Source organism: Sinocyclocheilus grahami, unplaced genomic scaffold, assembly GCF_001515645.1.
Source record: "Sinocyclocheilus grahami isolate Dianchi unplaced genomic scaffold, SAMN03320097.WGS_v1.1 scaffold1468.1, whole genome shotgun sequence".
In the NCBI taxonomy this organism is placed as follows: Eukaryota; Metazoa; Chordata; class Actinopteri; order Cypriniformes; family Cyprinidae; genus Sinocyclocheilus; species Sinocyclocheilus grahami.
In genome coordinates this window covers 180,764-197,172 of record NW_015506647.1, presented here as the reverse complement: position 1 = coordinate 197,172, position 16,409 = coordinate 180,764, and the positions used below count along the sequence as shown (strand labels likewise).

Genomic DNA, 16,409 nt, shown 5'->3' with positions numbered 1-16,409 from the left:
ATTTGTCAGATGGGGAAGGGGTTTGTTTTTTTTTTTTTTTTTTTTTTTTTTTTTTTTTCTTCCATGTTTTTGGTCAAGAAGAGCAAATTAACATTTCTGTCCTGTTCCTGTTGCAGGAATATGCCCGCAGCGGTTGGAATTTAAACGTTATGCCAGTGTTGGAGCAGTCAGTATTGTGCCACATTAATGCCGATATCTCTGGCATGAAGGTGCCATGGCTGTATGTGGGCATGGTGTTCTCTGCTTTCTGTTGGCACATAGAGGACCACTGGAGCTACTCCATCAACTATTTACACTGGTAATGCATAGGGACTACTACATGTTTTTGTACTGTAAGAGCAGTCTGATGCATCTTGGACAACGATGAAAGACCTTGGTCTTGGTTTCTATTTTTTTAGGGGTGAGCCCAAAACATGGTATGGTGTGCCATCATCTTCTGCAGAGAAGTTAGAGGAGGTGATGAAGAAACTCACACCTGAGCTCTTCGAGTTCCAGCCAGACCTGCTCCACCAGCTTGTCACCATCATGAACCCAAATATACTCATGTCTCATGGAGTGCCGGTTTGTAACACACACACTATTATAATTAGCATACTTAAGGTAATCAGGTTGCATCATTAATCCACTACTATTTTAAGAATGTAAATGTGTAATGAGGCTTGAAAAAAACACCCTATCAAATTCTATAAAAGGTTTTTTTTTGTTAAGTTAATTTGGCTTTTAAGGCTGTTTCCTGATGGCCTGTCAATATTTTAAAAAAAGGTATCTGTGCCCTGAAAATATTTATAAGGTATTCTTACTGTTTTTTTTTTTCCTGATGTTTGGTTATTTTATTGTTTCTCTAAATGTCTGAATATTGTTGTTATGTTTTGTGTGAATGGCCCTTCAAAACGCTGATCTCAGTTGGCTATAATTCTTGATTGACAGGTGGTTCGGACCAATCAGTGTGCTGGGGAGTTTGTCATCACTTTTCCACGAGCTTATCACAGCGGTTTCAATCAGGGATACAACTTTGCCGAAGCAGTCAACTTCTGCACTGCAGACTGGGTAAATAAATACAGCGTGCACACATACATGCGCCCTCATTTAAATCTATAGTATGCAAAGCAGTGTGGGTCAGAATAAACTGCATCTTTGAGGAACTACTTTTTAAATATAGTCATCCTGATGTTAGTTACTGAGGCTTTTGCTCTTCCTGTTTCTGTGCTAGCTGCCCACAGGGCGCTCTTGTATTGAGCATTACCGGTGGCTGAGGCGCTACTGTGTGTTCTCTCACGAGGAGCTCACCTGCAAGATGGCGGCCTGCCCAGAGAAGCTGGATCTGAACCTGGCAGCCGCCACACACAGGGAGATGTTCATCATCGTACAGGAGGAGAGGAAACTACGCAAAAGCCTTCTGGAAAGGGTGAGCAGAGAGGATATGTTTGCAGAATGAGGGAAAAAAAACATCTGGGATATCGGAGATTGACAATACTTGACTGACTATAAATATAAATAAAACAACAACAAACACTTCTAGAGCTAGTTTAATACAATGTATATGAGTGCTGCTACACCAGTGATCATGCTTTCTGTGCCCTGCAGCTAAGAAGTTATTTAGGTGTTAGTTGTTAGTTAGGTGTAGCTAAGTTTAATTGAAATTTGGATGCTTTTACTAATTGTAAAAATTTTGTTTGAAAATTAAGTTGCTAGACTTCTTTGATAGCTGTGTTTTGCACCATGGTGTCATCTCTCAGGGAATAAAGGAAGCTGAAAGGGAAGCCTTTGAGTTACTGCCTGATGATGAAAGGCAATGTGACAAATGTAAGACCACCTGCTTCCTCTCGGCCCTGGCGTGTTCGAACTGCCAAGAGCGTCTTGTCTGCCTCTACCATTCCCAGGACCTCTGCTCTTGCCCCAGTGAAAAACTCTACCTCAGGTAAACCGTGCTGGTAGTGCTTGTTTGTGGGATCTTACTTATTACGTTCTTAGCTACAGATCAGGGATGTAATGATTCACTCAACTCACAATGCGATACGATTCACGATACTGATTTCACAATACGATTTTCTAAAAAAAAAGTTTTTTAACAAAATGAAATTTAAGACAAATTATAAATGAAAAGTTGTCCTTTATTATTTCTCAGATAAAATGCTTCACATTTCTTTGTGAAATTGAAATGTCAAATAACAAAACTACATTTAAAATTTAATCCCAAACAGGGATTAAATAGTAAATCCCTAAGCAAATAAATAATACAAATAAAATAAATCTATTCATATAAACAAAGGCTTTGCCTGTGCTCTTTCCATTTAAAATTAGATACAACTCTAGATACAAAAAGATAAAAATTTTTTATTACGATCCAAACAAAGATGCAGCATGAGCAGATTTGATTTAAATTAGATTGTATAATTTAGAAATTTGAAGCAAAAACAGAATGGGCTAACTTTAGCTTTGTGAAACTATAGCCTACTACATAAAACATCTGAACACAATAAAAACAGCAGATGGGCTGCATGAGAATGCAAATTCACTCTCTGACAGCAGGTGGTGCTTATGGAACAGAGGCAATATAACTTTTCCTTGGTTACCACTGCAAACAAAGCAGCTGCGCTTATAAATATTTCTTTAATATGCATTATACAGAGGCAAGGTGAAACGAAAATACCATCTAAATTTTTCTCCGTTTTTTTCAGTTCCCCTCAGTGATAAATTCATATAAACCCCCACCCCCTATTGTTTCGCGATGCATTTAACATTTCAACCGACTTGAATCGTCACATATTTTTATCGATTTTCAACCGACTCGGCATGCATCGTTAAATCCTTAATACAGATGTGTTCTGCCGGAAGTGTCTTATGTGCTTTTGGTCTCTCCTCTATGAAGGTATCGCTATACTCTGGATGAACTCTTGGCCATGTTGCATCGGCTGAAAGTTCGCGCTGAGTCTTTTGACTCATGGGCCAACCGAGTGAAGGAAGCCCTAGAGCAAGAAGGCAACAAAATAGGTATATGTGACTATCACAAACTTTGCATTTGTGAACGGTTCTTATTAGCCATTTGAATAGGTGTGGGGAAGTGCAAAATGGAATGCAATGACAAAAGTCCATATAATCAGTAATCATGCAGTGTAACCATTCCTTAGGCCATTGGTTCTCAACCAGAGGGCCGGAACAACTGGAAAAGTCATGCAAATTCATTGGTTAAAAGAGCGGGAACGCTGAAGCGCATTCAGCTCTTAAAACTTCTGGAAGCTTGAAATTTAAGGAGTATCCATTTTTGTGAACAATGGGGGGAACTAGGGCTGTGCAAAAAATCAAATGCGATTTTCATACGCATCTCGTCAGTAAAGCCGATTCATTGCCGATTTTGAACGCGATTTTGTGTAGCTTGTCAGTGAACTACGGCTCTGTGTAGTAAATGCCGCTCCATCTGAAAGCACGTGCTGGAGATTTACTACTAATCACCAGAAGTGGCTTTACTGACGAGATTCGCATGAAAATCGCATTAAATTTTTTGCCCATCCCTAGGGGGAACTTGGTGTAAAAAAGCCTGATATCCACTGACCAAGCCTGAGACCAACTTTAAGAACAACATTAACAAGTTAACATCTACCAAAAGCCCAATTGCGTGTTTTCTTCTGTCTTCAGACATTAAAGATCTGGAGGTTCTGAAAGGAGAGGCAGCTGAAAAGAAGTTTCCCAATAATGAGCTGCTTCAGCGACTCAACACTGTCCTCGCGGACATACACAAGTGTGAAAGCAGTAGCACAGAGCTCCTCAGCAACAGCCAGAGCAGGAGAATGAGTCTGGAGGAGCTGAGGACTCTGGTGGACACCATGCAAAACCTGCCCTGTGTTATGAAACAGCTGGAGGAAGTGCAGGTAAGAAGGAGGGAAAATAGGCCAAAAATATGGGATATAAAATATTTGTCCAGTGGCTTGAAAGTTCAACCATGGTCCCTTCTTTTCCAGGCGGTATTGCAGAAGATAGAGGAGTTTGATGCACGCGCTCAAGCTCTGGTTGACAGCACAAAGGGCGAGTGGAAGCAGGACTCTCCTCTACCCGCAGCAGCAGAGATCCAGGCCCTGCTGGAGGAGGGAGCGTCGCTGCCTGTTGTTGCCCCAACATGTGAGCTCCTGAGCGGGCTGCAAGAGCAGGGTCGTTGGCTGGGAGAGGTCAGGCGGACGTTGGGGCCGGAGGGGAGCGAGGTGACTCTGGACGTGCTGAGGAACTTGATGGAGTCAGGTTGTAACGTACCACAGAGCGTATCGGTGGAGACTGCCATGGCTGAGCTGCAAGAGCTACTGACTATAGCTGAGCGTTGGGAGGAGAAGGCACAGATCTGTCTGGAGGACAGGTGAGCTGGTTCAAGTGAGGGGCGGAATATGTCAGCGCATCAATGCAGCCACGATTTTCAGCTCTCAATTGTTTCTTGCGAGCAGGCAGAAACACCATCTGTCGACGCTGGAGGCTATCGTGAACGAGGCTCAGCTTATACCAGTGCAGCTGCCTAACATCCTGTCCCTGCAGGCCTGCTTGAGCAGAGCTCGCGCTTGGGTTACTGATCTGGAGGAAATTCAGGTGAGAATAATTTAGACAGTTCTGATAAACTGGAATAGATGTTCCGTGTCAACAAGTATGATTTGGCCATTCAGGGTGGTTGCTTGGTGTGAATGTATCTTTACTGTTTCTGATTTCTTGTGGAGAAGAACGGTGAACACTACCCATGTCTTGATGATCTGGAGGGTTTGGTGGCCATTGGGCGGGACCTGCCTGTGAACATGGAGGAGCTGAAACAGCTGGAACTGCAGGTGGCCAGCGCTCACTCATGGAGAGAGAAGGCCAGCAAAACCTTCCTGAAGAAGAACAGCCAGCACAGTCTGCTGGAGGTGAAGAGACCATCTACACTTTTGACTCTGAAATGTTATTCAAGGTTTCTCACCAGAAATCATTATTTAGATTTACATGACCATGTTTTACCCCCACCTCTGTGTAGGTGTTGTGCCCATGTGTTGAGAAGAGCAAGAAGAGGGAGGAGAACTCACTGGGTACAGAAGAAGATTCTGATGTCAATGTATTAGGCCTCACTGCTCAGGACCTCCGAGACCCAGGAGCTATTGTGAGTTACTGTTTACTCATAACTGTTATATTTCTCCTTTTTGAGTATTCATGCATTAGACTGCCAGTTTTGTCTAAATCAGTGTATGGCACACTCTGTTCCAAAACCTAGTGAGCTGCCTACAGGGGCAGCATTTTAAGGCATCATAAGTATTAGGGTTGGGCCGATAGACAATGCCATCGTCCATCGCCGATGGCTGACATCGACATTCGTCCGTCACGATGTTTTCACTATAGACATCACCCAACCCTAATAAGTATACTCCAGATGCAAAGACTGTTCTAAAAGGAAGCATTTAACTGCTTAGCTGCCTCCAAAGATGGAAAAAAAAAACTGTAAGTTGATTCTCCTGTGCTCAGCACGTGCCAAATCAGTGACTTGTGAGATTCCATGACAGTTAAGGCCCAGGTATACTTCACTTTTTGTGGTCCACTCCATGTAGCACAAGCCATTCTAAGCCATTCAAAATGCTCATTCACCGTCAGTATAGATGGGCACGTTTGGCACGTGCACACACTACCTAGTGGATCTTTGTTTTCAAATGTTCAAATCACTTGCAAATGTGCTGTCGCCCACCTGGACACAAAATACGGGCTGCATGTGGACTTTGTGCCCAGATATCAATATGCTGATGATGAAAATGTATTGGAAATTGGAAACCTGAGTGGAAACCAGCTTTAGGAAGCTGAGTTTGGGACTATGTTTTGGAACACAGCCTAGAGAATTGTATTTTTTTTTTCTCTCAACCTCATTCTAAGTTGATCAGGTTTTGCATATTTACGATTAATGTCATCAATATCAGGTGATGGCATTCAAAGAAGGGGAGCGTCAGGAGAAAGAGGCCCTCCTCCGCCTCCAGCAGGTGAATCTTACTAAACCCGGTGTGAAAAAAGGAGCAAGCGGTGATCAGAATGGCATCAAGACGGAAAGGACACAGAGTGACTCTATGGAGACAGACAACTCGGACGGCACCTTGCTGCAGAATGGTGGCTCCGCCCCTTCTCTCACCTCTAGCCAATCAGTGTGTGTGTGCAATGGCCCGCCCCGCCCCTTGCTTCACCGGTGCCATCTGTGCAAAGACTGGTTCCATGGAGGTTGTGTGCCCTTCCCAGCACTGCTGGGCTCCTCGGAAACAAATCTTACAAAGCCCCTCTGCTGGTGGGACTGGAACACACGTTTCCTCTGTCCACGGTGCCAACGGTCCCGGCGGCCACGGCTGGAAACCATTCTAGCGCTGCTGGTGGCACTACAGAAGTTACCTGTTCGCCTGCCAGAGGGAGAGGCGTTACAGTGTCTTACAGAGAGAGCCATTAACTGGCAGGGTCGAGCCAAACAGGCACTAGACACTCCAGAAGTACAGAGAGCGCTAGAGAGACTCCAACAAGTGGAGGAGGAAATGAGCAGTATAAAAGAGGACGAGCCAGAGGAGAAAAACAAATGGAATGGGAATACTGTAATTGTGTTGTCTGACTCGGAGGAAACAGAAGATGGTGTTATTGATCTGACAGAGGACGTGAACTCACCAAAAAAGAGTGAAGAGAAGGCTGCTAATGGTTCACAGGTGAGCAAGTGCAGTTGTAACATTTATGAAATCAAGCAGATGTAAAAATCTAGGCCTCTTTTACATTTTAGGCATTTTATAAAAGCTTATTTTTCTTGTCCAGTCTGGCTGTCAGAATGGAGTTGCTAAGAAGTCAGGCATTCATGACATTACAGGTTAGTTGCTTCAGTCATTCACAGACCTCCCTGATATGAGTAATCAAGCTGTTTTTAATCATTTTTCACCTATTGGCTGTTGTCTCTTATCAGGGGTGGAGTCTCTGTTGTCACTAGTGCCGTGTCTTAAAGGGCCGGTGATCGAGCTGACCACATCCACCAGAGCACAGCTGGAGGAGCTTCAGCTAGAAGGAGACCTGCTGGAGGTCATGCTTGACCAGACACACGGCATTTACCGGATCCTACAGGCGGCATCACAGCCGCCCCATGATGCCCTGCGCACACTCATACAGGTGAGGGAGGAGAGTCTCAGACCATCAGACTTATACTGTGAAAATCATTTTTGGTACTTCATAATTGATACATAAGTATGGTTTGGCACGTGCACATTATTTGAATCCCATTTGACTAATCAAGATCAAATTACCAGACCTTTTCCTTACCATTTAATTTTCCTTTTCTTTTCTTTGTCCTTTCATTTCCTTGCCCTTTAGCATTTAATTTTCCTTTCATTATTTTATTGTCCTTTCATTTAATTTCTCCCTTTTTCTTTAACATTTCATTTTCCTTTCTTTGTTCTTTTCCTCTCTTATTTCATTCCATTTCCTCTTCATTTCATTTTTCTTTCCCTTATTTGTTTCATGTTCGCATTATATGCTTTTCTTTTCCTGTCCTACTCCTTGAATTTCATTTTTTTTTTGCATTATCTTTTCATTTCCCTTTCTTTTTTTGTCCTATTCCCTGCATTTCCTGTTCTTTTTTTTCTTTCATCTTCTCTTCTCCTTTTAATTTCCCTTCCTTATTCTTTTTTTTTTGTCCTCTCCTGACCTGAACTGTTGACATCAGACGTTGTCCATTAGTGTTATGGCTTTTTCTCACATAATCAATACACTACTTTTCTACTTTTTAGCCAAAAGAACATTGAATGAGTCAAAATTATCGATTTTTCTTTTATGCCAAAAATCATTAGATCATCATGTTCCATAAAGATATTTTGTAAATTTCTTACCGTAAATATATCAAAATGTAATTTTTGATTAGTAATATGCATTGCTAAGAACTTCATTTGGACCACTTTAAAGGCGACTTTTTCAGTATTTAGAATTTTCTCTCAGTATTTTGATTTTTTTTTTTTTTTTTGCACCCTCAGATTCCAGATTTTCAAATAGTTGTATCTCGGCCAAATATTGTCCTATCCTAACAAACCATACATCAATGGAAAGCTTATTTATTCAATTTTTAAAAATGAGCCTTATGACTGGTTTTGTGGTCCAGGGTCACATTTAGCACATTAATCCTGTTAAAAGCAAATGCATTTTCCTGTTCATAGGTCATGTGACATGTTTGGCAATGACTGTTTTTTCTCTCAGTATTTTGATTTTTTTTTTTTTTTTTTGCACCCTCAGATTCCAGATTTTCAAATAGTTGTATCTCGGCCAAATATTGTCCTATCCTAACAAACCATACATCAATGGAAAGCTTATTTATTCAATTTTTAAAAATGAGCCTTATGACTGGTTTTGTGGTCCAGGGTCACATTTAGCACATTAATCCTGTTAAAAGCAAATGCATTTTCCTGTTCATAGGTCATGTGACATGTTTGGCAATGACTGTTTGAAAGCGCTATTGTCCATGTTGACAAATATATTAATTCCAGGTATCTTTCTATATATAAGCAACACTATTTAGCCACCAGAGTGGGATTCATTTGAAAGAGTGTTAAAGCTGGTCTAGAGACTATTTTTTGCTTGTCTTAATTCAGAAATGTTTCTTATTTTGCTGCCCTTTTGGACCCCTCATAATCCGGCTTGGCTCATTTGGTGTGTTTCAGATTGAGCTGCAGGAGCAGAGAAGCTCAGGTCGTGGCAGCAAGTCAAAGGACTCCAGGAGGAAGAGAAAGAGCCAGAAAACTGAAAGCGAGGCTAAATCCACTGAGGCTACTGAATGCAAGAAGACTAAATCTACAGATCCACACACAGGTACACACTGGTCTCAAGCACACATTTTATTTGTAACCATCAAATGCCTATGATCAGAAACAAACACACTTGTTCTTCTCTTGCAGATCTTTTGATGATTTCCTGAAGCTGTGGAGGTGCAGATGATGTGAATGACAGGAGAAACACAGAGACAGAAAAATGCAGGCCTCAGGCTCGTTTCCCCACATTATAAGCTCACATTAACACTGTTCATATCGGTGCATCCCTATTTTTCACCTATGGGCTGTTGTCTCTTGTCAGGGGTGGAGTCTCTGTTGTCACTAGTGCCGTGTCTTAAAGGGCCGGTGATCGAGCTGACCACATCCACCAGAGCACAGCTGGAGGAGCTTCAGCTAGAAGGAGACCTGCTGGAGGTCATGCTTGACCAGACACACGGCATTTACCGGATCCTACAGGCGGCATCACAGCCGCCCCATGATGCCCTGCGCACACTCATACAGGTGAGGGAGGAGAGTCTCAGACCATCAGACTTATACTGTGAAAATCATTTTTGGTACTTCATAATTGATACATAAGTATGGTTTGGCACGTGCACATTATTTGAATCCCATTTGACTAATCAAGATCAAATTACCAGACCTTTTCCTTAACATTTAATTTTCCTTTTCTTTTCTTTGTCCTTTCATTTCCTTGCCCTTTAGCATTTAATTTTCCTTTCATTATTTTATTGTCCTTTAATTTAATTTCTCCCTTTTTCTTTAACATTTCATTTTCCGTTCTTTGTTCTTTTCCTCTCTTATTTCATTCCATTTCCTCTTCATTTCATTTTTCTTTCCCTTATTTGTTTCTTGTTCGCATTATATGCTTTCCTTTTCCTGTCCTACTCCTTGAATTTCATTTTTTTTTTGCCTTATCTTTTCATTTCCCTTTCTTTTTTTGTCCTATTCCCTGCATTTCCTGTTCTTTTTTTTCTTTCATCTTCTTTTCCCCTTTTCTTTCCTTTTAATTTCCCTTCCTTATTCTTTTTTTTTTTTTGTCCTCTCCTGACCTGAACTGTTATGACATCAGACGTTGTCCATTAGTGTTATGGCTTTTTCTCACATAGTCAATACACTACTTTTCTACTTTTTAGCCAAAAAAACATTGTATGAGTCAAAATTATCGATTTTTCTTTTATGCCAAAAATCATTAGATCATCATGTTCCATAAAGATATTTTGTACATTTCTTACCATAAATATATCAAAACTTAATTTTTGATTAGTAATATGCATTCCTAAGAACTTCATTTGGACCACTTTAAAGGCGATTTTCTCAGTATTTTGATTTTTTTTTTTTTGCACCCTCAGATTCCAGATTTTCAAATAGTTGTATCTCGGCCAAATATTGTCCTATCCTAACAAACCATACAGCAATGGAAAGCTTATTTATTCAATTTTAAAAAATGAGCCTTATGACTGGTTTTGTGGTCCAGGGTCACATTTAGCACATTAATTCTGTTAAAAGCAAATGCATTTTCCTGTTCATAGGTCATGTGACATGTTTGGCAATGACTTGTTTGAAAGCGCCATTGTCCATGTTGACAAATATATTAATTCCAGGTATCTTTCTATATATAAGCAACACTATTTAGCCACCAGAGTGGGATTCATTTGAAAGAGTGTTAAAGCTGGTCTAGACACTATTTTTTGCTTGTCTTAATTCAGAAATATTTCTTATTTTGCTGCCCTTTTGGACCCCTCATAATCCGGCTTGGCTCATTTGGTGTGTTTCAGATTGAGCTGCAGGAGCAGAGAAGCTCAGGTCGTGGCAGCAAGTCAAAGGACTCCAGGAGGAAGAGAAAGAGCCAGAAAACCGAAAGCGAGGCTAAATCCACAGAGGCTACTGAATGCAAGAAGACTAAATCTACAGATCCACACACAGGTACACACTGGTCTCAAGCACACATTTTATTTGTAACCATCAAATGCCTATGATCAGAAACAAACACACTTGTTCTTCTCTTGCAGAACTTTTGATGATTTCCTGAAGCTGTGGAGGTGCAGATGATGTGAATGACAGGAGAAACACAGAGACAGAAAAATGCAGGCCTCAGGCTCGTTTCCCCACATTATAAGCTCACATTAACACTTTTTTTTTTTTTTTCAACCCATCAGAGAGAGAGACGCCACTGATAGTAACAGATGCTGAACTTTTGAGGAAAGTGGCAGTGAGGTTGGATTTACTGCAAGATTCTTTATCAGATGGAGATAAACAAGTTAACAAACTAATTTGAGAATTCATGAGGAGGCTTTATTCATATTTATTTATTCATCCTGTTAAATTCTGAAATGATCATTTACCAGGATTCTGCAAACGCCCTTGACAGCCAGGAAGTTCCTTTCCATTCAACGTGACATTTTCCAAAATAGCTTTTCCATCTCTCTGAGATGAAATAATTTAGTATAATGTATCATTTGGTATTTCCTTTATCTCAGATTTTTTTTTTATTTGATGAATTATAGGCACATTGTGAGCTTAGGGTCACATCACTGAAGCTTGTTTACTCTGTTGGCTCACCTGTATATGCTGTAGTATCCGCTCCACACACCATCCGCTCAGGTCTTTGTACTTTTCTGCAACATCAGTTCTACCCTCTGTCAGCTGATCTACCAGGCACAGGAGCATCATGGGAACTGCCATGCTGTTGATTGGCGGATCACCAGGAAGTTGAGGACGACTGAGATCTGATGAATCCTTCTGTACCCAGAATATCAACCGATCCATCATGCTCTCAGCATCTGCCTGTGGAGAACACGGACAAACATCTGACACCTGACCATGAAATATATACTATCAACTAATTCTGACATTTACATCAAAGGTGAGAAAACAGATTAAAAACATGCTGAAAAGTTACTAAAAGGGTTCACTTTTTAATACAAATCTATAAAGCACATCAGTCATAGTTCAATACATTATGTCATTATTATTTAACCCAGTTTAAGTTCTAGGTGAGATACTGACTAATAGTTTTACCTGCATCTCTTGGTCTTGTGTAATTCTGGACAGCTCATCCATGGCCATCACATAAAAACACTCGCTGAATATCGTCCTTTGAACCTTCACTGCTCGCCCGTCTGCTGATCTACCAGGCACAGGAGCATCATGGGAACTGCCATGCTGTTGATTGGCGGATCACCAGGAAGTTGAGGACGACTGAGATCTGATGAATCCTTCTGTACCCAGAATATCAACCGATCCATCATGCTCTCAGCATCTGCCTGTGGAGAACACGGACAAACATCTGACACCTGACCATGAAATATATACTATCAACTAATTCTGACATTTACATCAAAGGTGAGAAAACAGATTAAAAACATGCTGAAAAGTTACTAAAAGGGTTCACTTTTTAATACAAATCTATAAAGCACATCAGTCATACTCAGTTCAATACATTATGTCATTATTATTTAACCCAGTTTAAGTTCTAGGTGAGATACTGACTAATAGTTTTACCTGCATCTCTTGGTCTTGTGTAATTCTGGACAGCTCATCCATAGCCATCACATAAAAACACTCGCTGAATATCGTCCTTTGAACCTTCACTGCTCGCCCGTCTCTCGTCAGGCAGAAGGCACATTTCCCCGGGCCGCTGGAGGTCTGAACTCGAGCAAACTTTTGCAGAAATGCAGCACCTGAAAGTCAAGACTGTCTGATGTAACAGGATCACAGCAAATCTGTGCGATTACCAAGTTCAAATCAAAGTTGCAAGATCAAATAATAAAAAAAAAGTTTGACAGTTTATAGTTTATCATTAAAGTGTGGGAGCCCATTTTATGTTACGTGACATTTTTCTGAAGCTTTAGTTTTGTTGAGGACGACTGAGATCTGATGAATCCTTCTGTACCCAGAATATCAACCGATCCATCATGCTCTCAGCATCTGCCTGTGGAGAACACGGACAAACATCTGACACCTGACCATGAAATATATACTATCAACTAATTCTGACATTTACATCAAAGGTGAGAAAACAGATTAAAAACATGCTGAAAAGTTACTAAAAGGGTTCACTTTTTAATACAAATCTATAAAGCACATCAGTCATACTCAGTTCAATACATTATGTCATTATTATTTAACCCAGTTTAAGTTCTAGGTGAGATACTGACTAATAGTTTTACCTGCATCTCTTGGTCTTGTGTAATTCTGGACAGCTCATCCATGGCCATCACATAAAAACACTCGCTGAATATCGTCCTTTGAACCTTCACTGCTCGCCCGTCTCTCGTCAGGCAGAAGGCACATTTCCCCGGGCCGCTGGAGGTCTGAACTCGAGCAAACTTTTGCAGAAATGCAGCACCTGAAAGTCAAGACTGTCTGATGTAACAGGATCACAGCAAATCTGTGCGATTACCAAGTTCAAATCAAAGTTGCAAGATTAAATAATAAAAAAAAGTTTGACAGTTTATAGTTTATTATTAAAGTGTGGGAGCCCATTTTATGTTACGTGACATTTTTCTGAAGCTTTAGTTTTAATACATAAAAAAATAGTTAAGTACATATACATCTTTACATGTTAACTTTTGAACAGGGTCAATTGGGTAAATTCAATTATTTAGTCTTGTGAACTACTGTATGTCAACTATAAAAATCTGTTTCGTGCGATAGCTTTTTCAGGGCAGTACTAAATAAATAAAAAACATGCAATTGTTATGATCACTCTTTTTATTTTGTAATTTCTGCAGATGCAGTTTCTGAATATAATATGTCTCTATTTCTGACCAAATAAATGTAGCCTTGGTGAGCATATAGAGGTCTGGATGTACAGTAAAAACAATAATATTGTGACATATTATTACAATTTAAAATAACTGCTTTCTATTTTTAAATATCATTTATTCCTGTGATGGCAAAGCTGAATTTTCAGCATCATTACTCAAATGGATGGATGGATGGAAAAAGCAACTAAGAAACTGAATCCCAAACCTGATTTAGCAGCGTCAAGAATCTCAGGTCTGTGAAATCTTTCCATTGTACGATACAGCCTGCTGTACATCCAGACCTAGTGGATATGTTAGACATCAGACACTCAATTTAACACAGATTTTATTGGGACCAAAAAAAAAAGAAAAAGCACTTATGATTACAGTTTTTCTCAGTCGCTTTGGTGCATTTCTCGAATCATCCTTAATATTTGCAAATATGTGCATTTCTCAAAACAATTCATACAAACAGCACCACACAACGGATCACCTGCAAAAGCCTGTAACTTACTCAAAATCTTTAGTTCATCTCTCAAAAGTAAGTATTTATGTCAATGAACATATCAGTGCCATCAGAATGAAAATCCTTGTGTCATTGTTCACAAACAAGATAGTCAAAATGCTTAGTCATGTTGTCAATATAACAGTGCATTCTGTTAGTATTACCTAAAGTAAACTATGGCAACAGTTTGGATGGCAGTTACTGTATTGAAATGCAGAAGGCTGCACTTCTTATGTATGCCATATATCCACTTCAAAAGTTGTTAGAAAACACTCTCTGTCTTGTTAAGAGAATGTTCCAGATATGCCTCACCCCTCCTTTTTTCCCCCTCTCTCTTATTCCCCCTCCTGTATCCATTTCTCTCTCTTGTATTATGTTTTAAATATCTCTTACTCATATGCGAGGTATGCATGCTTAAATGTATACATTAGTTTTCTTGGTTTAATTGCCCCAATAAAGACATGAATGTTAGGACTACAAGGGTAAAGGTGTTCGAGAGAAACTCTGAAGACAGTTCAGCATTCTTCGCAAAAGACTATTCCTAATATGTCCATGTTTTTCTGTACAGGTGGCCATTTTATATAAACATCTTCTTGGCCAAAGATCCTTTGTGTATGTTATTCATATCCTCATTGGTTAAGAGGATGAAACTCCCCTCGACATATGCCTATATAATATCTGTATTTCTATGAATAAAATGAAGTATTGAGAATACCACTGAATGTGTGTTTTCTTACTTCCCGGCCGTCTATTTACACTTTGGGAGACTGAGAAGATTTCACGGTGGCAAAGAGAATTTACAGAGGGACCAATTGTTATTTTTATTAACAAAAGTAAAAATATACACATTACTGTATGTGGGATATTGATTGAAAGAGACTGGATAGTTACAGTTACACTTTACTAGTGGTCTGACAAAAACAAATAAAAAAAAGCATTACAACGTCACTGTGATATAGTAAAGAAATATGGGCACAAAATACAAAATTAGAAAGGCAAACACAGGAAACACCCCTTAGGCAGAACTTTGCTTTTGCACGCAGCACTGTATGAGGAATTGCAGTGCAGTCCGTCTACATCTCCTGACGTGCCAGTCTGTCGGCCCACAGATTCTCATCTACATCACAATGAATATCTTCCCTTGCAATGCAACGTGGAACTGGAGTCAAGTGAACCATCTCACAACTTCATATATGTGGATGAGGCTGGCTTCAACCTGATCAAAAGCAGAAGGCGTGGTTGAAATGTCATCGGCCACAGAGCTACTGTTGATTTACCAGGCCAACAGCGAGGAAATATCCATTGTCATAAGTTGTAACTCTTGTGTTGTCCTCTGTCTATACATGCTTTCCAATTGAAGGTTCATGAGATGCACCTTTGAGCTATTTCAGAGAACTGGTTTATCATTAGCTGATCTTCATTCTCTTCATTAGTGAAAGTCAAGATTCACCTGCACAATTCATGGCAAATTTACAAAAAGTCTAATAGAAATGTGTAGAAAATATGCTTGATTATTTAAGATAACTAGATCAACCATTATGCATTTAATGACTTATACGATGAACTAATGACTAGATGTTTTGGGGGGTAAGACTGTTGCACAGAGAACTATATAGTACAGTACATTTTGAGCAACATGACATTAGCAACTGATAATGTAGGAAACCGCAGACAAATGTACATATTCAATTGCATTAATGTACCAGAGCAATCGCAACTTGTTCAAAAGAATGAGAAACTGCTTTTATGATGTGCACAATTGACTAGATGATGAGTAGTTTTGAGAATTTCGTTTCTGATCTGAGAAATGCACCAAAGCGACTGAGAAAAACTGTAATATAGGAATAGACAGAACTTGAAAATAAAAACTAAAATAGAAAAAAAAATCTAACCTGTCTCCCTTGCAACCACACATATTTCAGCTCATCATAGACCTTCCCATCTTTTCCAAGGCAGTTAAAAAAACCACTAAGGTCAATAAAATGAAACAAACATTTAGCAGGGGCATTATATTTAATCCACGTGTTAAATTAATTAATTTTTAAATGAACTTTAACACATAACTTAGCAAAGTAAGTACATCCGCCTTAAATAATGAATAATTTCAAAATATTTCATACGAATACTGTTTGAATGATGGGTGTCCCTCAGGGTTCAGTGTTAAGGACAATTTCAATGCTTCAGCATTAATCATTCAGGCTTACATTATACAAATATTTTAGCATCCAGTTAGACATTTAAAGAATTATAGTGAAGTACTGCTAAACCCATGTATCAAAATATGAATCATTTCACCTTTGTTCTTTGTCATGGGAATATTTCAGCCAGAAATCCACGACTCTGTCCAGTTCAGTCCGGATTCTCTCTCGATACTGTCCCAGCAGTGCTGCAGTCATT

At 39.7% G+C, this 16,409-nt stretch overlaps 2 protein-coding genes across 2 annotated transcripts in view; one reads left to right on the top strand and one right to left on the bottom strand.

Annotated features, from left to right (window-relative positions):
- The window catches only part of LOC107570512 (lysine-specific demethylase 5C-like), a 20,278-nt gene extending 11,280 nt beyond the window's left edge, over positions 1 to 8,998 (top strand). The window contains exons 13-28 of the mRNA XM_016256742.1: positions 117 to 298; positions 399 to 561; positions 928 to 1,047; positions 1,211 to 1,405; positions 1,737 to 1,918; positions 2,870 to 2,991; positions 3,634 to 3,866; positions 3,957 to 4,342; positions 4,428 to 4,566; positions 4,695 to 4,874; positions 4,982 to 5,104; positions 5,907 to 6,665; positions 6,769 to 6,820; positions 6,914 to 7,113; positions 8,652 to 8,799; positions 8,886 to 8,998. Of these exons, the coding sequence (XP_016112228.1) occupies positions 117 to 298; positions 399 to 561; positions 928 to 1,047; positions 1,211 to 1,405; positions 1,737 to 1,918; positions 2,870 to 2,991; positions 3,634 to 3,866; positions 3,957 to 4,342; positions 4,428 to 4,566; positions 4,695 to 4,874; positions 4,982 to 5,104; positions 5,907 to 6,665; positions 6,769 to 6,820; positions 6,914 to 7,113; positions 8,652 to 8,799; positions 8,886 to 8,905 (3,204 nt within the window). The 3' untranslated portion in view covers positions 8,906 to 8,998. The remainder of the gene's footprint in view (positions 1 to 116; positions 299 to 398; positions 562 to 927; positions 1,048 to 1,210; positions 1,406 to 1,736; positions 1,919 to 2,869; positions 2,992 to 3,633; positions 3,867 to 3,956; positions 4,343 to 4,427; positions 4,567 to 4,694; positions 4,875 to 4,981; positions 5,105 to 5,906; positions 6,666 to 6,768; positions 6,821 to 6,913; positions 7,114 to 8,651; positions 8,800 to 8,885) is intronic.
- Positions 8,999 to 10,919: 1,921 nt separating this feature from the next.
- LOC107570513 (N-acylglucosamine 2-epimerase-like) lies at positions 10,920 to 16,409 on the bottom strand. The gene is made up of 7 exons (XM_016256743.1): positions 16,308 to 16,409; positions 15,905 to 15,980; positions 13,734 to 13,809; positions 13,013 to 13,107; positions 11,778 to 11,861; positions 11,319 to 11,543; positions 10,920 to 11,183 (listed from the first exon to the last, which is right to left on the bottom strand). Exons 1-7 carry the CDS (start codon positions 16,406 to 16,408, stop codon positions 11,094 to 11,096), a joined length of 747 nt encoding a protein of 248 aa, XP_016112229.1. The 5' UTR covers position 16,409; the 3' UTR covers positions 10,920 to 11,093.

Excerpts from the sequence above, each read along its gene's own strand:
- LOC107570513 (XM_016256743.1), bottom strand. The coding sequence starts at position 16,408 with ATGACTGCAGCACTGCTGGGACAGTATCGAGAGAGAATCCGGACTGAA. Across the intron at positions 11,862-13,012 it reads GAGACGGGCGAGCAGTGAAG|GTTCAAAGGACGATATTCAG; the intron begins GTTCAAAGGACG and ends CGAGCAGTGAAG. Across the intron at positions 11,544-11,777 it reads CACAAGACCAAGAGATGCAG|GCAGATGCTGAGAGCATGAT; the intron begins GTAAAACTATTA and ends TGTTCTCCACAG.